The sequence below is a fragment of the Ricinus communis genome, chromosome 7 (genome assembly GCF_019578655.1).
Source record: "Ricinus communis isolate WT05 ecotype wild-type chromosome 7, ASM1957865v1, whole genome shotgun sequence".
NCBI classification, from domain to species: Eukaryota; Viridiplantae; Streptophyta; class Magnoliopsida; order Malpighiales; family Euphorbiaceae; genus Ricinus; species Ricinus communis.
Window position 1 is genome coordinate 13,690,883 of NC_063262.1, and position 19,087 is coordinate 13,709,969.

General features: G+C 30.7%; 1 protein-coding gene across 4 annotated transcripts; it reads left to right on the top strand.

Moving 5' to 3' along the window:
* The first annotated feature begins 11,020 nt into the window (after positions 1-11,020).
* On the top strand, positions 11,021-18,729 carry LOC8270277 (NAD-dependent protein deacylase SRT2). Of its 4 annotated transcripts, none has more exons than XR_001535015.3 (11): positions 11,021-11,231; positions 11,325-11,367; positions 11,442-11,637; positions 11,722-11,787; positions 11,960-12,005; positions 12,207-12,367; positions 12,460-12,589; positions 16,447-16,611; positions 17,630-17,757; positions 18,260-18,397; positions 18,485-18,729. XR_001535015.3 is itself a non-coding variant. In XM_015717526.3 (11 exons), exons 1-11 carry the CDS (start codon positions 11,088-11,090, stop codon positions 18,533-18,535), a joined length of 1,230 nt encoding a protein of 409 aa, XP_015573012.1. In that variant the 5' UTR covers positions 11,023-11,087; the 3' UTR covers positions 18,536-18,729. The 4 variants fall into 4 exon arrangements, 2 of the variants coding, with proteins under 2 accessions (XP_015573012.1, XP_025012638.1); XR_007216545.1 differs by having other exon boundaries at positions 18,264-18,397; positions 18,485-18,533; XM_015717526.3 differs by having other exon boundaries at positions 11,023-11,231; positions 18,298-18,397.
* Positions 18,730-19,087: the final 358 nt, after the last annotated feature.

Genomic DNA, 19,087 nt, shown 5'->3' on the forward strand with positions numbered 1-19,087 from the left:
TTTTGCACTCGGAACCTTGCGATTCAGGGAATCTTACTCCCCGCAACTCTCTCTCGCACTCAATATTGTGTAGAAACCGAACCAGCCGCCAGGGCTCTATGTCACTCTTCTTCCCCCTCTCTCCTTTTTTAAGAAAAATTCATTTTTCTTATATATTTAACTCAGCACGGCCGAAGTCCAGGCCGTGCTGAAACTGTGGATCTCACCAAGTAGGGTTTCACCACGGTCGTGTTTCTCCCTGTGTTGGCCACCACGGGCCGTGCTGAAGGTTGTAGTGGCCACGGAAACCATGCCCAAAGTGCAAATTTCAAGAATCAAAGCCAATGGTTGAGCACGGCCAGAGTCCAGGCCGTGCTCAATGTATGCATTACGGGCTCTTGTCCGATATTGATGAATTCTCATCCGTTTCCGCACGTATTGATCTATAATTGCTTAAACACCGATGACGGTCCTATAAATGTTCCTGAAATGCAAAAGAACATAAAACACGAGTGATCTGGGAATAAAAGCACAATAATTGCTAAGAACATACGCAATAATATGCAAGCAAATATGTGTAAAACTATGCTCATCAGTGTGTTTTGTTTGTTTTTCTTTAACACAATCAATACACACTTCAAGATCAGTAAACTCCAAACTTGGAAGTATTTCATTTCTTACTAATCTTTGTATCCTTTCTTTAGATATATGACCCAAACGTTTATGCCACAAGTAAGCAGAACTTTTATTCACTAAACTACGTTTAGTACCAATATTATGATGCAAGGTCATTAATGTCTCAACAAAAGAATTATCAAGTTTTAGCTTGTAGAGACTATCACATAATAATCCAGAACCAATAATATTATTATTCTTAAATAAAGTTAAAGATCCAGAACCAAACTTAAAATAAAATCCCGCTACATCAAGCTTCGATAAAGAAAGTAAGTTACGAGAAAATGTGGGTACATAAAGAGTTTGAAATAAATCTAAATAATGTCATGTATCTAAAATTAAACGATAAGTGCCAATGTCTTCAATAGAAGCTTTCTTTCGATTCCCCATGAAGATAAAACTTTCATTTGGCCTTATGGTTTGGATCGTAAGGAATCTCTGCATCGTATTAGAAAGATGGGTAGTGGAACCGGAATCAATCCACCAAGTATTATGCAGAACTTCAATAAAATTTGATTCAAAACATACTAAAGCATAATGCTTACCTTTCTTTTCGAACCAAGCTTTACATTTCAGAAAATCCTTCTTTAAATGCGCGATTTTATCACAGAAGTGACACTTAACACTCCCATGTTCCTTCTTATGAGTAGCCTTAGAAGATTCATTCAAGTTTTGTAAATCTTTGTTCTTGCTCTTTCCACCTTTTTTTTTTTTTTTGCAACTCTTTCCAGCTTCTTAATAATTTAAGAGATGAACTGAATGAGCTCTTTGATTCTTTAATCTTGTCTCCTCTTGAACAAGCATACTGGTCAATTCATTTACATTCCATTTATCCTTTAAGGTGTTATAGTTCATTTGGAATGGACCATATTATTCAGGAGGCAAGGAGTTCAATATGAATTGTACTAGAAAATACTCATCCATATTCATTCCTATGGTCTTTAATTTTGCCGCTAAGGTAGTCATTTCAAGAACATGCTCATGCATGGCACGTGAACCTCCTTAATAAGCTTCTTAAATTCCTTAGCATTATCAGTTTTAGGAATTGTACTCTTTAAGTTGTTTACAATAGTCATTCGCATAAACATTAAGTTTAATCTGTTCGATCTTTCCCAAGCTTTATATAAAGCTTTTTCTTCATTGTTACTTTCATTAGTAATAGTAGCAGGTTCTCCATTTGAAGTGCCAAATCAAGATCCAAAACACCTAAGTGAAACTGAACTTGTTCGCACCAATTAGAAAAGTTCAAATCATTAAATAATGGAACAAATAGAACAGATGAAGCATGCGATGAAGAGAAACGGGTATAGATACTGCAAATAAAAATAATATAGAATACTCATACATTAACGCTTTGATTCATGATATTTATTCCATAAATTCAAATATAAACATAAATATATCAAAGTTTTCCTTTGGGTGCATAATAATCACCATGATTATGTTTATCAATTATAAAATAATTAGTCAATCTTTGGGTTGATCCCTAAATATCTTATAATGATAAATTTTAATTTACCCATAAATATACAAAATTCGTAATGCCATTTAAACATAAAATTGATGAGTAATTGAAAATTATAATTTATAATTTAAAAATTATTTACTTTTAAAAATTTGGTCACTTTGGTGACAAGCAAATCGTTCTTAAAATAAATTTTAAAAGTTTATAATAATATATTTAAATAATATATTACTTCCATTAAATATTTAACTTAATTTTAATTAAGCATTAACTACTTATATATATATATATATATATATATACCAAGAATTAAGGATGAATCTAGATTAAAAGTTTTTTTTATTAGGATGAAATTATTTCGGACTTAATTGGAAGAAAAATAACTTTACGTGCAATATGATAGTTAACAAAACTTTATGGGTCACAATAGACCTTGATCAAAAACCCAAATTTTGTTGCAGTAGTATATGTGTCACCAAATTTACACAAAATTAGTCCAAAAACTAACATCAATAAATCTTAAACTTAATACAAACCATGCAAAGTTAATCAATTTATATGTAAAAAAATAAGAATTAATTCTTGCATGCATCTATAACAACAATAATTTCAACAAAATTATGAAAAAACATGATTTCTTAAACCATGCTCTAATATCACATATAAACAAATAATAGCCCATTGATCTAGAACTTCATGTTTTTCATCATTAAATAGAAGGAAGAAAGTATACATTGATCCATGTTTAATAGAGTGTGATTTCTCTCCTTTTCCCCTTATCTTATTGATGGATACTCTAATCTTTAGTTTTTGTATTTATTATAATTGTTGATGATATGGGTAGAGAGAGAACCAACTCTTATTTATAGTTTAATGGTGGCTTTCCATCAAAGCACCAATGGTTACAACATTTTATGTTATAATCTTTACCAATAGTCATAATTATTCAATTAGTAACATTTCATTAACCAATAGAATTTAATCACTAATACCTTATTATAATTAGATGAGTCATTAATTTCTTACATTTCATACTTGGTAAAAGTACAAAGACTAAGTTATAATTTTATTTTTCAGTTTAGTCCTTTGACTTTGTTGACTTTGGATACAGAAGGTTAGTAGTTAATTTAAAAAAAAAACACATAAAAGAGATTCAATATAATATAATCGACATAGGAGGCAACTCATATATTATAGTAAAAATTAAGGAGTAAATAGTAATTAATCTAGTATATTATATGCACAATTGCTCATAAATATTAGAGAAATTTCAATTAAGATAAATATGGTGTTTGGTTTAGAGGTTTTATCTAACTGATAGTCATTTCTTACTCAACAACTATATTAGACCAGTTTGGTAAAATTTAAAAATCATCAGTTGATAACTGATTTAGTCTCAATTCAATTGTTGATTCTACTAACTTTATCTTAGAGCTTTTTCATATCAGCTGCTAGTTAATTTGATTTATTTATTTATTTGGACAACATTATTTTTATTAAAATTTAATAATAATAATTTATTTTAAGTTAATCTTATATTATTATTTTTTTTATAAGTCATGATAAATGATTTTTATTTTAAAATTATGCTTAATAGTTAATATTGATGATATTTATATTATTACATTTGAAATCATAAATTTTTTATCATTGAAATTTAAATTTTAATCCTACTCTAATATTAACTTTTAAAAATATTATTAATAATAAATACAATTGAGTTAAATAAAACTAGTTATAATATTTTTAATTATCATAAGCTATTTTTATTAATATCATTAAAAATAGTAATATAAAATAAAATATATTGGAAGGCAAATTATATTCACAATAGTCATTTAATATATAAATAGCAGCAGCTAATACAATCTTACTAAACAGTTTGATGTATCAGCTATTAACCATAAATTACTAGTTATTAGCTACTAGCTACATTGATCAGCTAAACCAAACTAGTCCAAAATATATCAATTAGACCATCACTAAAATGAAAAAGTGAATTAGAGTTATCCTTAGTATTATATCCTGAATTAAAGCAATAATAAACATTAAACAAATTGAAAGAAAAAATATACACCATTGAAGACCTTCAAAGTATTAAAGATTACAAAGTGAAAACAAATAAAATAATTTATCATTATTTTAATTGAATTTTAACGTGATCATCTAATTCATCTATGATCTCTGCTTCAAATTAATAAGAGGATAGAGGAATATTATTTTTGTAAAAAATAGTAATTTTTAGAAAAAAAAAACATAATGAGTATATTCTTTTTTCTTTATTCAAATTTAATTCAATATATTTATTTTTTAATGCTTAAGAATTAGTAAAAAATTTAAAATTATACATACTAGATATAGGAAGTAGATTCATAGTAATTAATTTATATAGTAAATAAAAATAATAACAAAGAGAAGAGAAAAAAGAAAAAAAATTGTAGTTAATGAGGAATAAGATGTTTAAGTAATTTTATGTGAAAAATGAGTTAAATTATTACTTTAATCTATAAAGTCTACAAAAGAAACTATAATATATATAAATTAGCTAGTCTAGATACATGATTGAATATAAAGATAATTCAAACAACGTAATAGAAAAAATTGAAAAGTCAAGTCACAAATATCATAATCTTTCTCTTTACACTTTTAGTTTTTTCTTTAAGAAAAAGGTTGAAGAATTAATAATTAAAAATGGACATGTTATGTTTATAACTAGATATCCATATCTGATGTGATCTAATCCATGTGAACAAGAGTATTTTTGTTGCTTTTTTATAACTCATTTATTATCCATACCTCTATTATAAGAGTGGATTAGGATGGATGAATGGATATGGATGAAATTTTCCACCTCCACTTGCAATACAAACACATAAAGCTATGATGTTGCCCTTGATGTTAACATTCAAGGTTTTATAAGAAAAATAAAAACTATATAATTTTATTTAAACTAACATAGTTTAAGGAAAACAAAAATTAAGACAAAAGGTATAAATAAGCCTATGAATTTTTAGTCAAACTGTAATTAACTCTTAAATTTTAAAATAGTAAAATTTGAAAAACAATAAATACAAAAATATCTTATGGTAATAAAGAGGGAGGGTGAATTAATTATTTGCAAAACTCAATTTCAATAAAAGCTTTTACTTTAAAAACCTTGAGTATTAAAAATTAATATTATTAGAAGCAATTTTTGAAAATAATTAAACAATTACTAATATGAAATATAAGAATAAATTACACCATATAGCAAGCATAAATATAGACCAAATATAAGAGTGTAAGAAATAGAGATTCAAATACAAGATTTATAGTGATTTAGTCAACTCCTTGCTTACATATACTCCTCAAGCTTTAGTTGAGACTCTCACTATCAATGATCCTTTTACCAATGTAAGATCAAACCCACGTATTTTCAAGCTCACACCCAAACATCTTATAAGCATTTTGATGGGTAACATTTAAAACTAAGTATTTTCTTATGGCTCACATTCACACTTTCATATCCAAGTATTTTCAATGTGTATACTTATACCTCTCCAAGTGTTTTATGTCTCTTTCACACAATCTTTATAATAGAAAATAATTAGAGAAGAAAAAAATAAAGTTTACTTTTATAACTATAGCCCAATATCTAATAATCCTCACACAAAAGTGTTTCAAACATAAAAATTAAGACTAAGGGGGTCTAATGACGATTTAATTGCTCAAATATGTATGAAGATGTCTTCACTTGTATGTGATCTTTTGAAAGCTCAATAAACTTAAATTCCATATTCTAAGTGAGTATTTATAGCGTTCTTCCTCCATATAGTTATTGTCATTACCCATTTTTCGGATCCAGATATCGATGAAATTATAGAAAATCCTATTATGAAGGTTACCGCTTTTCTCGAGTCTCGGGAGATTAAGGACGAGTGAATCCAAATTAGAATTTAGAATAATTGGACTAAAATTACGTTTCTAGAATCAAATTGGACTCAATTGGCAAAAAAAAATAAGTTGAGGGGTGAAACGATAATTTTTACAAGTTCAAAGACTAAATTATCAAAATTTTTAGAAATTTTTACCTTCAAAGCCAATCGGCTCTACAAAGTGCCAATTGGCTTATTTTCTGATTTCGAGGAATTGAGTTATATACCTTCAACTGAGCTTCACAATTTGATATTTCCATAGCCTTTTGCAGCTTAGGAATCGACATCATTGGAGAAATAAAAGCCTCCTTCAAATGGTCAAAGGTATATAGTCATGGCAAGTGCATGTAGGTTGAGATTGAGTCATTCACTACTGTGAAAGCAAGATAGATGGCTAGGTTTATAGAGAGGAACCTGATCTATAGGTATGGGGTCCTGTAACACGTGATAAACAACGATGTGTAGTTCATGGGCGACATAGTAGACCTGCTAGCGGAGTACAAGATTGAACATCATAGGTCTTCTCCATATAAGACTTAAACAATTAGAACGGTGGAAGCAGCCAGCAAGAACTTAAAGAAAATACTCTAGAAGATGGTATGGAATCATAAGGATTGTCATTTCGGTTACCTTTACACTTTATGAATATCGAACGACTAAGCGGACATCAACATGACTTACTCCATACTATTTGGTTTAGGGGCTGAAGCGGTCTTGCTAGTTGAGTTGGAGTTGAAATCTTTAAAAGTTGTATTAGAGGCTAGAATACCATATTACCAGTAGGTTGAGCAGGGATACAAATAGTTGGCTCTAATCGATGAAAAAAGGATAAAAGCCCTTTATCATATGCAGTTGTACCAGAAGTGGATAACTAGTGCATTCAATAAGAAAGTAAAGCTTGGAAAAATTAAAGCCGGTGACTTGGTGTTGAAACAGACGAGACCAACCGTATTCGACCCAAGAAGGAAGTTTAAGCCTAATTAAAAAGGCCCGTACTTGGTAAAGAAAATTTTACCTAAAGGTGCTGCTAAGATCTCAGACTTAGAAGGAAATGAATTTTCTGAGCAATTTAACCTGGAGCGTCTCAAGAAATACTATATATAAAAATAAATAAAAAAGTAATAATAGAAAAAATAGCTTACTGATTAGAAAATCTGAAAAGGTTTGTCAACAAAAATCAAGGCAATGAGAGAAAATAATCAGCTAGAAAATCTGAAAGAACTACCTTATGACAGGAGTTATATCATGAGAAATCAAAATATACCCATTTAGGCCTTTATTAAATGAATAAATTGTTTATAATTTTTATCAAACATACATATGTTTGTTTATTACTTTACGCAATAACTAAAAAGAAAAACTAAGCTAAAGTCCTAAGAAAAATAAATGAGATCTAAAAAGAAGTATGTTTTCATTTTCTCATTCTCTTTGCATTTGCATCTGCATTCCTAGAATCAAATCTAGTTCTTAACCTTACAAATCTAGTAGAAATGGTAATCTGAAGCTTGAGCCAAGCTTTAAAGTTATCACCCGTGGTCAGATCGCCCTTAAAGTTAAGGTTGCGCTCTATATCTCAACCGGGCCAGAGCTTCAACATCTTGTCCTGAAAATCCTGTCTCATTAGGAAGCCTTCATATTCGGAAAAGAATTCCAAGATTTGGTGCTTTTGCCTATATTAACGGCAAAGTCTTATAGGTATATAGAAGGTGGATGCTTGCAGTCCAAACAAAGGCACACAATCGTTATACACTATGAGCATTACATGCTTGATTCTCCACCAAGGGCAAGTCCAGCGAATAACTATGTCTGGAATGCCCTTCATCTAAGAAATCTAGCCATCGTGATCCTGCGGGGTAATAATTAATCAAACTTGCATGTGTTTTGTCTCATACTTGTCAATATTCTATAGGATGGTTAGTATCTGAAGCTTCTTGCATAGCTAAATTTGTAAAAAAAGGAAAAAAAAGAAAAAAAAAAGAACAAAAAAGCTAATTAGAAATCCAAAAGGACGACCTAGGCAAAAGTTAAGGCAAAGAGTAATAAAAAGAAAAAGAGATTTGGCTGCATACTTGCAAGAGAACAAGGCTGCTAGCAAATTGTTTATGAGTTTTGTACATGTCTAACCCAATATTGGTTTCAGCTAAGATGACTGGAACTGGATCTGCTCAATTCTCCACTTGCTTAATTATGCCAGCAATTTTGATATCTCTCCCTCCTTGAGGAGAAATTATAAAAAATTGGGCGTAGAGGCAAAAGCCCAACATCCTAATCCAAGCAAGTGTACTTATTTCTTTCTTCTCACAATAAGAAATCAAGGAAGTGAGAATAATGCATTCACCAACAGAATAAGGAAGTACTTCAATAGGAGGCATATTGAATAGCTCTACCAATTTGCCAAGAAAAGGCATATTGAATAGCCTTGGTAAAGCAATCAGATTAGTAGAATCCATGGGGCCTCCAAAAATGGCGAAGAATTTTTCAATCATAGGACATAACTCCAACCTATTGAATCAGAAAACATGGTCTCTTGGGCACCAAAAGTTGACGACAGAGTAAAGAAACTCATAATCAAGCTTAGTATGTTACATAGCTTTGAAGGAGAAAATGTAAAATTTTCCAAGTTTGATCCATTCATCCAGGAAGATGATTTTGAGAAGAGTTTGGAGGGGTTTAGCATTTTTTTGAGTCATGTTTTTTCGATTTTGGAGTTGTGAATCGTATATGGAGAAGTTTGAGGGATCCATCCGTATTTAAATGCCTCACAGTGTTTAATTTGGACTCTACAACTGCAGAGCCAACCTCGGCTGACCATACAATCGATCGGATGTGTGCACAGCTGAATAGGCCATGTGAAGTCATCAGGTGGTTTTACGGAATTTTGAGGGTTTTTGGTATTTTCTCGACTCCTAGTCATATGTAAATCTAAAATATACAATATTGAAAGCAAAATTATGACAATGCATGGATCTAAATGTCAAAAGTGTAAAATTTTATATCTCAAGAAAGTCAAGTTTTATAGAAAAAGCAAAAAATACATAAGAATGAAAGATCAAAATTTGGGGCTCTTTCTCGAATCTTCCATCCCTTCATCAGAGTTGTTGTCCATCTCCTGGGTCCGCAAAGTAGACAACTGAAGCATCAAAGTGCCAATCCTACACTGCTAGGCCTCGACTTGACGTTGTGAGTCATCCACCTGACCCTGCATACTCTCATGATCCCTTTGAAGAAACCCAAAAGGAGTTTAGTTAATATATTTCATACATGCATACATGCATACAATATATATTTTTATAAATTATTTTGATTCTTATCCGCTAGTCTTCGCTAAGAATGAAGAACTGCCTCCTCATAACACCAACCAGCTAATGTACATGCTTAAACTGATCCCTCTCTCTTTAGAATTGTGTAATTATTTGTATATGTTACTAATATTCTCTTTCTATTTTTTATCTTCTTTCATAATTAATTTAATAATTTTCTCTTTATTTTCTATTATATTATTTTTAATAATTTATTATTAATTTTATAATTTCAACGTATTTCATATTTTTATTATAATATTAAATTTACTTTTTAATAATAACTAATATTTTTATAAGAGAAATACAATATATTAAAACTAAATTTTATATGTACATACAAATTTATTACCAATTTAATTTTTCTATAAAAGTATAAAGCTTAATTATGGTTTCGTATATATTCATATTTTAAATTGTATTATATTGTATCTCTTAAAATTTAAATTTAAATTATTTTGATCATATATAATAATACTTTAATTTCTAAAAATTTAATAATAATAATAATAAAATACTAAAATTAATAAATTTATTTTTATTATCATAAGTTATAAAATATAACCACAAATTACAAACACAAATTTATTATTAAAATTTTAAACATTAATTATAAAACTACATGTTCATAGATTACAAATATGTACATAAATTATAAACTATATGTCTATTATATTACACGTATATCCGAGATTTATATATTATAGTTCAGAAATATATAGAAAAAAGCTATAGGTTTTTAGATTAAGAACAAAATATTTATAAATCATAAACTATGAGTTAATCATATATATATATCTAAGAATCATAGATTATTATTCACTAACGCACAAATTAAAAAATAAATTTATATATTAACTAATAAATTTATAATTTATAAATAGTGAATCTACTACTTATATTTGATGAATTTATAACTAATACTTAATGATTTTGTTATTTATAATTATATTTAACTGTGAAATTCTTAATGATTCTATAATGTACAACGAATGAACCTGCAGTTTATATTTGATGAATCTACAACTTATCATATGTGAATATGTGTGACAGTAAAAATTTAGCATCATATAAAAAATTAAAATATAATATTTTATAAAATCTTAAGACTATCCTTGAAAACCATTAAAAAAATCACCTATAAAATATTAAAATGTATAAATAAAACTTCTACCGAAAAACTTTATGCAAAACAAAAAGTTAATTCTTTATGTTTTTATATTTATATTTATGATACTAATTATAATTAGAACAGTTAAATAAGTACAAAAAGTCAACTACTAATGTAGTATTTTTCTTTAAGAAATTAAAGAAAATAATTTTTTAAATAAAAAATAAACAATAATTCATTGTAAGAAGTGTTTACTACATTTTACATTATTGTAATAAAATATAACTATTATATATAATTTCTTAAAATTGAATTAATATATTTTATAACATAGACAAATATTGATTTCATGATATATTAAATTATTTATTATTAGTTATAAAAATTAATCAATATAAATTTATGAGTCATAATCTATTATAAGATGAATTTATTATAGTAAATTTTTTATTATTACTTAAAATTAGAAATATTTATAATATTAAATTGAATAATATATATTGTATTTTATTTTTTAAACTATAAAGAGTGAAATGGTTAATATTTAAGTGGGGAGTAGGTGACTAAACAAACTAGTAATAATAAAAGGCACTCCAAGACCTCTTCTCATATCATGATTCATTGCTAAGCAATAGTTTTCTTATATGCGGCAACGAAGAGTGAAACGTGTCAGAAACGCCCAAACTATCTCGGACGTTTCACCCAAAGCTATACCCAAATTAACTTTGTACCATTTGTCCTTCCATTTTCTAACCAACAATATGCTTCTGCATTTGCATTCCTTCTCTGTACATTGCTCTCTTTCTTGAATTTATCATAGTTCGATTTTTTTTTTTTTTTTGCCTTTTCTTATTTGATTTCGTTAAAAACTTAATGTGCAGAAATTCACAAGTAGAAGCAAGTTTCTTCCAAGTTTTGTCAGAGGCAAGTACCGTTCCTTTTATTTATTAACTTCAGATTTGAATGATTAGCATCATGTAATATAGATTTTGCTATAGATTTAAATATAGATTTTGTTCAATCACCGAATAGAGGGAAAAGGGTCATTTTCGCGAAATTTGTAAAGACATCTTGCCGTATCACATTTCCTGATAATGAAGAAAAGAAAGATGTCAACAAGAAAATATTAGTTCCTGATTCAGATCCTCCTAGCACTACGGATGTCAAACTTTTGTATCAATTTTTTGATAAAAGGTAGTATCTTTCGGTAGATTCTTATTCTTACCCAGATTTCGACTTTTCTTGTTCTCACTGGTTTCTCTTCTTTTGGGTTTGCAGCACTAACCTCATGGTATTAACTGGAGCTGGAATCAGTACAGAATGCGGAATTCCTGATTATAGAAGGTTTCCATTTCTTCTTTAAATGCTATTACGTTCATGTGAATGATGTATATATATGCATGTATATATTCTTTTCTTTTTTTCCTTTGAGTTTTAGACTTGACATTGCAGTCAAATCCTTATATTCCTCTATGAAAGCATTGCTGAGTCAAACTGTATGCTTATTTTGTTGCAGCCCAAATGGAGCTTACAGTTCAGGTTTCAAGCCAATAACACATCAGGTGATCTAAAAGACATGTGCGTGATATCCAACTCTTTTAGCATTTATCAGCATTGATATGGGTTTAAATCTTTTCTATTGTCCCAATTCCTTGTGTAGGATAGTTGTGGAGCTCTGAGACCTCCTGTATTTTTATTTTACAACAGAATCAAAGTTCCTGTTATCACATTGTTCTTAATTCATGCGAACTTTCATTAAGCAGGAATTTCTCCGTTCAAGTCGGGCCCGCAGGCGGTACTGGGCTAGGAGCTATGCTGGATGGAGACGGTTTACTGCTGCACAGCCTGGTGCAGGTCATTTTGCTTTAGCATCTCTAGAAAAAGCTTCCAGGATTAATTTTATGCTTACTCAAAATGTTGACAGGTAAAATTATGCTTACCTGGTGGTTTTTATTTGAAACTTTGAGGGCACAATGTGCAAGTCTAATGGATTAATGTATCAATATCCTGTTTCAGACTACATCATCGTGCTGGGAGCAATCCACTTGAATTACATGGAACTGTGTATTCTGTCATTTGTCTAGACTGTGGTTTTTCTTGTAGTCGAAATTTATTTCAGGACCAGCTGAAGGCCCTCAACCCAAAGGTTAGTCTAGTGCTTTTTTGTTTTTTTTAATTTTTTTTTTTTGTGAAATGAATATGGCTTTTAACATTTGGAATTAGTTTTTGCATTAGATTTTAATGTTGTCTCACAATGAAGGTGCAATTTTTGTTAGTCAGATGGTTTCTGAGATGAAAAAATTATTAAATATCCATGATTGAAAGATGTATAAAAAAATTATTGAATGATTATTTCTTCTGCAGGTTGAGAAATCAGAAAATGGCTTCTAAGTTTGCAATTATAAGATTACGAGTATTCCATTTAAACTAACAAGCTAATTGTGTTATAGTTTTGATTGCTTTTCCTTTCTTTTTCTTTTGTTTTAGTTGTTTTATGTTTGTACCAACTTTTCCTTAGTGTTCGACAGTTTATTTAGAGAAGAGTGCATTGCTTTGCTTAGGCACACACCTCATCATTTCCTTTGACAAGTAAGCTCTTGGGGCCTTTGGTGCTTAAGTTCACATTTCATTGGGTACAATGTGCAACTCCTCCATCAATAATCTCGTAAATTGCATCCAAGACACTATCAAGGACCAGTTTCAGTGATAAGAGACCAACTGCCATACTGAAACAGAGTACTCTGGATCTGGCTTAAAGCCTGCTGTTTGGATTCCCAACTCCTTTATCATACTACGAATGGTAGGAAAATTCTGTTCCTAATAGAATATATGTGACACAGTTGAAGGAATTAGTGGGCAATTAGTTCTCAACAGTTAGGCTAGAATAAGATAGATGGTCGTTGGAAGAAGAAAAAGATAACAGGTTCAGGAAAAAAAAAAAAGAACTCTTTGTTATAAATCTCAGAATAAAAATACAATGATAGATTTTCTTCTAGTAATCCTTTATAGACTAGCTTTAATAAAGGATTTAATCGAAGTAACCTACCTAAATATTAAATGGAAGAAATTTAAACAAAAGTAACCTAGACAACATTAAATAAAGGAAAAACTTAAAAAACATAAATAAGAAAAGTAATAGACACTTGAACGAAATTTAATTAGAATATCAAAAACCATATTAGAAAAGAATAACATATGCTCCTGCATCAATCACCTCAGGTCAGAAAGAACTAGGCTTCAACAAGTAAACCTTGACATAGTTCTCATAGATGTTTGAATCAATCTATTTCAGCTTCTTGTCAATAATCCAAGTGCTTCTTTTGCTAAACCTTGTTGGCTGCAAGCCTCCAGTTTGCCAATTGCTTCACCTAATTTCTTTTTGGTTTTTCCCAATTTAGAGAATACAAAATGTACTTCTTGTTGTCCTTAGAAGGTATAAGTATTAGGTTTTCTCTTGTGTTCCATATCCTGATAAAAAACCAAGGTCTTCCATGAAGAATATAACCTACACCCATTGGTGCAACATAACAAAAGGCCTCCTAATACATGTTACTGCCCATATTGAACTTCACTGAACATTGAGAAGTTATCAATATCTTTTGCCCTTTCTCTAGCCAACTAATTTTCTAAAAATGGGGAAGTCTATTCATAGGAAGCTTCAATTTGTTTACAGTCTCTTTCGATATGATATTCTTTGTACTTTCTTCATCAATGACAAGATCGCATACTTTACCTCCACAAACAATAAGTGTATGAAATATGCATCTTCTGGAATCCTCCTCTTCCTCATCGATCGTTGCACTCGTTGTATTACCAAGGTCTCAGCTTGTACAGGATGAATATCAACTTCTTCTATCTCATCATAGTCATCATAAAATGGTTCAAACACTTTACTGGATTCTGCCAAGTTCAACTTGCGCCGTGGACAAGCAGAAGTAGTATGTTCCTTCTCTCCACAAGTAAAGCATTGAATTTGGAAATCACTGCCTCCTTTTCTTATAGAATAACCACAAATGTTTTATCCACTGTAAGGCATTATATTCTTGCATTTGTGGCCCTTTCCATAATGGATTGTACCATCATTAGGTTTGTTGGTCATGGCAACCTCTTGATAAGTTTGTTGGGTTGTTTGATAACCGTGCCTAGCTTCAGAATTGCTTTGCCAATTGGTGCCATATAAGGGCTTTGTAGCACCATAATGCATATTGACGAGCTTCTGAAATTTTGTACAAACAAACTACTCCCATCTCATCTCTAAAAGAATGATTCAAACCAACAGGAAAGGGACAAGCAATTTGTTTGTTGCTCTTAGATAACCCAACTCGATTTGAAAGGTTATTGAACTCTGTTGTCTAGTCCTCAACAGACATGTTGTTTTGCTTCAAATGATGAAACCTCTCATACGATTCTATTATGTAATCAGTTTGAAAAAATTGCTTTTGAAGCTTGGTATTCATATGTCCCAAGTACTTGCTTTAGGCTTGCCTTGTCGGGTGTATTGCTCTTCAACTCTCTTCTGCCATTGAAGCATAATTACTTTTCAATTTAAGCCTCACAAATGGCACCTTTTGACTTTCTGTCATGGGCTTCCATTTAATTCTTCAAATTGTAAAGTATTAAATGAAAAAAACTTGAATGAAAGTAACTTAAACAACAATTAAACAAAGGAAACTATAGAAACCTTAAATAAGAAATATGAAAGATGTTTTCTGAACCAAATTTAACTGGAATTTTGAACCTTATTAAATATGAAACTGAATAATGTATGCTTCTGCATCAGTATGAAAACGAGAGCAGACATATGAGAATGTCAGCAATAGAATTGGTCTTTGATATGCTATGTTGCAAAGGTCATAAAAGATAGAATATCATGATTATGGTCCTTTCAAACTTTAATGGGTCCCTATTTTGGAGTTACCATTGTGTTGCCTGAAATCCCAGTAAAGCATTTTCTTTCAAGCTCGACTCCTAACTAAGGGAATGTGCATGCCATGGAGGGAATTTAACAAGTACTGGAAGTTCATTGCTATAGTTAAAATATTGGTGATGGTACTACTATCTATTAGAATATGAAGGATTGGGACAAAGTGGTATTACTAGCAAAAGAATGAATGATGCTTCTTGATAGAGATTTATGATTCATGCGATCTGTCTTATGTCCTCTATTTCTGCCATGTTGTAGACATGCAAAGCCACATTACTAAATCTGGTTTGTTATATCAATATTTCTGTCAGTATTGGTACCATGGCACTGCCAGTAGAATATCAACACTTTTGTACCTTTAAATGGTAGGTGAACAGTTTTAGATCAGTAATTGAAGCTTGAGCTTTGCTTGCCTGTTAGAGCCTTGGGTCAAGCAGATGGTGAACCAACTTCAATGAAAGTAATACCTTTTGCAGAAGCTTACAGCTGTTACGGTCATGGCTGTGGAAGGAAACATTAGTGGAGTGAAGAGCAATGATCAGGTGTAATGAATTGCACAGTACTTAGGTAGGCCTAATTATATGCACAGTAATTAGGTTGTGATCGGAAAGTGTTTAGTAATGTTTGTGACTTTTCTTATCTTTCGTTGGTAATTATCATGTTCATCAAATGTGGTAGTGAGCTGTTAATTTGTAATTGTCTGTCATGCTCAGATAATTTAAGGACATTAAGATGAATGAAATAGCCAGACTTTATTTGAAAAGAACGGAATGAATTGACAATAAGTGGAAGAGGAAGGAAGTCTAAAAGGGTTAGAAATGCATGTCGTCTTGTTCTGGAGCTAGATAAATAATTAATTTAGAAGATCATTATCTTGTTCTGCGGCTTGGGTACCTTGTAACCAGGAGATGTCCTGCAAGAAATGATTTGCTGTATTTATTTTTTTTCGTCTTTTTAAACTTCAGATGGTTTATCTTTTTGTTTATAACTTTATTTGTAAATTTATATTATGATTTGATATGTTACATTCATAAATACATTGATCAAAGGCTAATCGAGCAGATTACTTTTATTTGCAGTGGGCAGCAGCAATTGAAAGTTTGGATTATGGCATTCCTGGATCAGACAAAAGCTTTGGCATGAAGCAAAGACCTGACGGTGATATTGAGATTGATGAGAAATTCTGGGAGGAAGATTTCCACATACCTACATGTGAAAAATGCAATGGAGTACTCAAACCAGATGTAATAATTTTATTTTACTAGTTAGAATTTTCAGCATTTGTTTTCTGGATTCCAGTGCCAGTCGTTACTTCATGTTGTCATTAGCATAGTAATTAAAAGAGATTCATGATTTATAACCTAAAGTTAGATTGGCAATCTTCTCCACTAGCTCAAAAGGTGATTTGCATATTTCTGCAACATCAAAGATACATACAAGGTCATGAGGTTTGTGCAATCGCTTTTTCTTACTGAGCTTATTCATGATACAACTAAATCAAAAATCAGTTTATGAAGGCATAGTTACTATCTGAAATCTGGAGGTTACATGCATTAGACAAGCTTGGTTCTGAAACTAGATAACGTATTTGTAATTAGGCTTTATCTTGTTATGCTGGTGAAGTAGCATATCCAACCATTTTTTCAATCTGCCTAGTATTAAAGATTTTGCTATTTGCTTCATTTTTTTCCTTCAGCATTGTACATATCATTCAATAATCTCTCATTTGATATTTCGTATTCATATTTCATTAGAGTTGGTTAATGGCTTTCCCAAATTTGGCTTAGAGATCTTTCTTTCTTTTTCTTTTTTTTTTTTTCTTTTCTTTTTCATTGTCTTATACAGAAATCACCTGATGTGGAAGAAACTAGGAAATACCACATAAATACAAGTTCTTTATGCTTTCCATTTCTTAAGAAAGTGTCCAGCTTACAATACTGTGGTTATGGCATTATGGCTACATGGAGGAAATTTAACCATGGCCTTATAGCGTAGACACGTTCTGAATTCTTCTACCAAATGGCATGTTGTTTACTCATGTAAATTAGTTTATGCGACTGTGATGAACGTTTCAATACTTCCATCGTCTTCTAATGCATTTTTCAATTCCAAAGCTATAAATTTGCATATACACTTGTTTGCATATGTGTTTGTGTGAGTTTATGATATCTTTTTCCCAGAAACACTTTTGTGACTCTGCAGCATAATTTAAATACTTGACTAAATTTTCTAATGTTTATATTCTCCTTGAAAATTTTGAAGGTTGTATTCTTTGGTGATAATGTCCCCAAGGATAGAGCTGACAAGGCAATGGAAGCTGCAAGGGGATGTGATGCATTCCTTGCACTAGGATCATCTCTAATGACCATGTCTGCATTTCGACTTGTTAGGTAGATAATTTTTTTATTTTCTTTTTTATTTTTCTTAAGAGCAGGCGATAAAAAAGATTAACTGAATGTAAAATTTTTTCTCTCAATGGTACACTTAGTTAATTGTCATTTTAAACCCCAAAATATTGTACGTTCATTACGAGCGTGTTTGGAAAGTCTAAAAATGCAAGAAGTCAATTTAGTTGGTTTCTACTAATCAATTCTTATGTTTGGAAAGCTCACAGTTGTTTGAATTCGGTTTTTTTCAACCTTAGTGATTAAATAAAAAGTCAATTTAAAGAAAATGAAATTATAACTTAAGTTGCATGCTTTTGCAAGAGCTGAAGTGACTTTTGCTCATCATTTATCCCAAATAAGTCCTAAAGCATGTGGTTGACAATTTCAGTGGCTAGATTCTGACATACATTCAGTATTTCGCCCTTTGTTTTTTGCTTTGCATTGAATAATGCATTTTAACTAAAACCGGTGGACAATCAAATGACTAATGCATGCTGTTTTCTAGTTAGTCTTTAGCTGATAAAGCCCCACTGAAATTCACAGAGCTGCCCACGAGGCTGGTGCTACTACAGCTATAGTAAATGTCGGAGTGACTCGAGCTGATAATTTCGTGCCATTGAGGATCAATGCCAGATTGGGAGAGGTAAAGTCCTTTGGTACCAAACTTGGTTGCTAGCTTCTTCAGTTTTATCCTTGTTTTATTGATCTTTCTGTGACGCGTTTGTTATAGATTTTGCCTAGAGTGCTGGACGCCGGATCCCTCAGCATCCCTGCTCCCTAGTTATGATAGAAGAAACCAGGTGAAATGAGTAGTAGTATCTAATCTTCCATTCTTTTCAGTCCTTAAAAATTGGTGTTCATATTCATAGCATGAATCTACTGGCCTAGGATGATGGGTCTGTGCTGTGCCTATAACAATGTAATTATGTATCCTTTGTAATAAGCTTGATTAAATTAAATCAAACTTCCAAATCATAACCATTTTTAGTTGGTATGCTTTTGCATGCATTTGTTTGTCTCACGCAGTCCTTATCTACGTGTTTAGATTTGATAGATTATCTTCAAGTAGTCTTCTTAAGATCTCGTAATCTCCTTTTTTATACCAAATAATAACTTAAACACTTTAATTATATTGGAATAATAATCTTAGAATTACGTATGCTCTTCTAATATTATCAAATTTTTGTAATCAGAAATGAAATTTAGACAACCATTCAGTTCCTGAAGAGTTAAATCCTTAAATCACAGGCCAAAAAAAGAAAAAAAGGGAATCTAATTTGTTCGGGAAGGAGGCTGAGGAGATTCAAAGGAATAAGAATAAAATTAAAGAAAA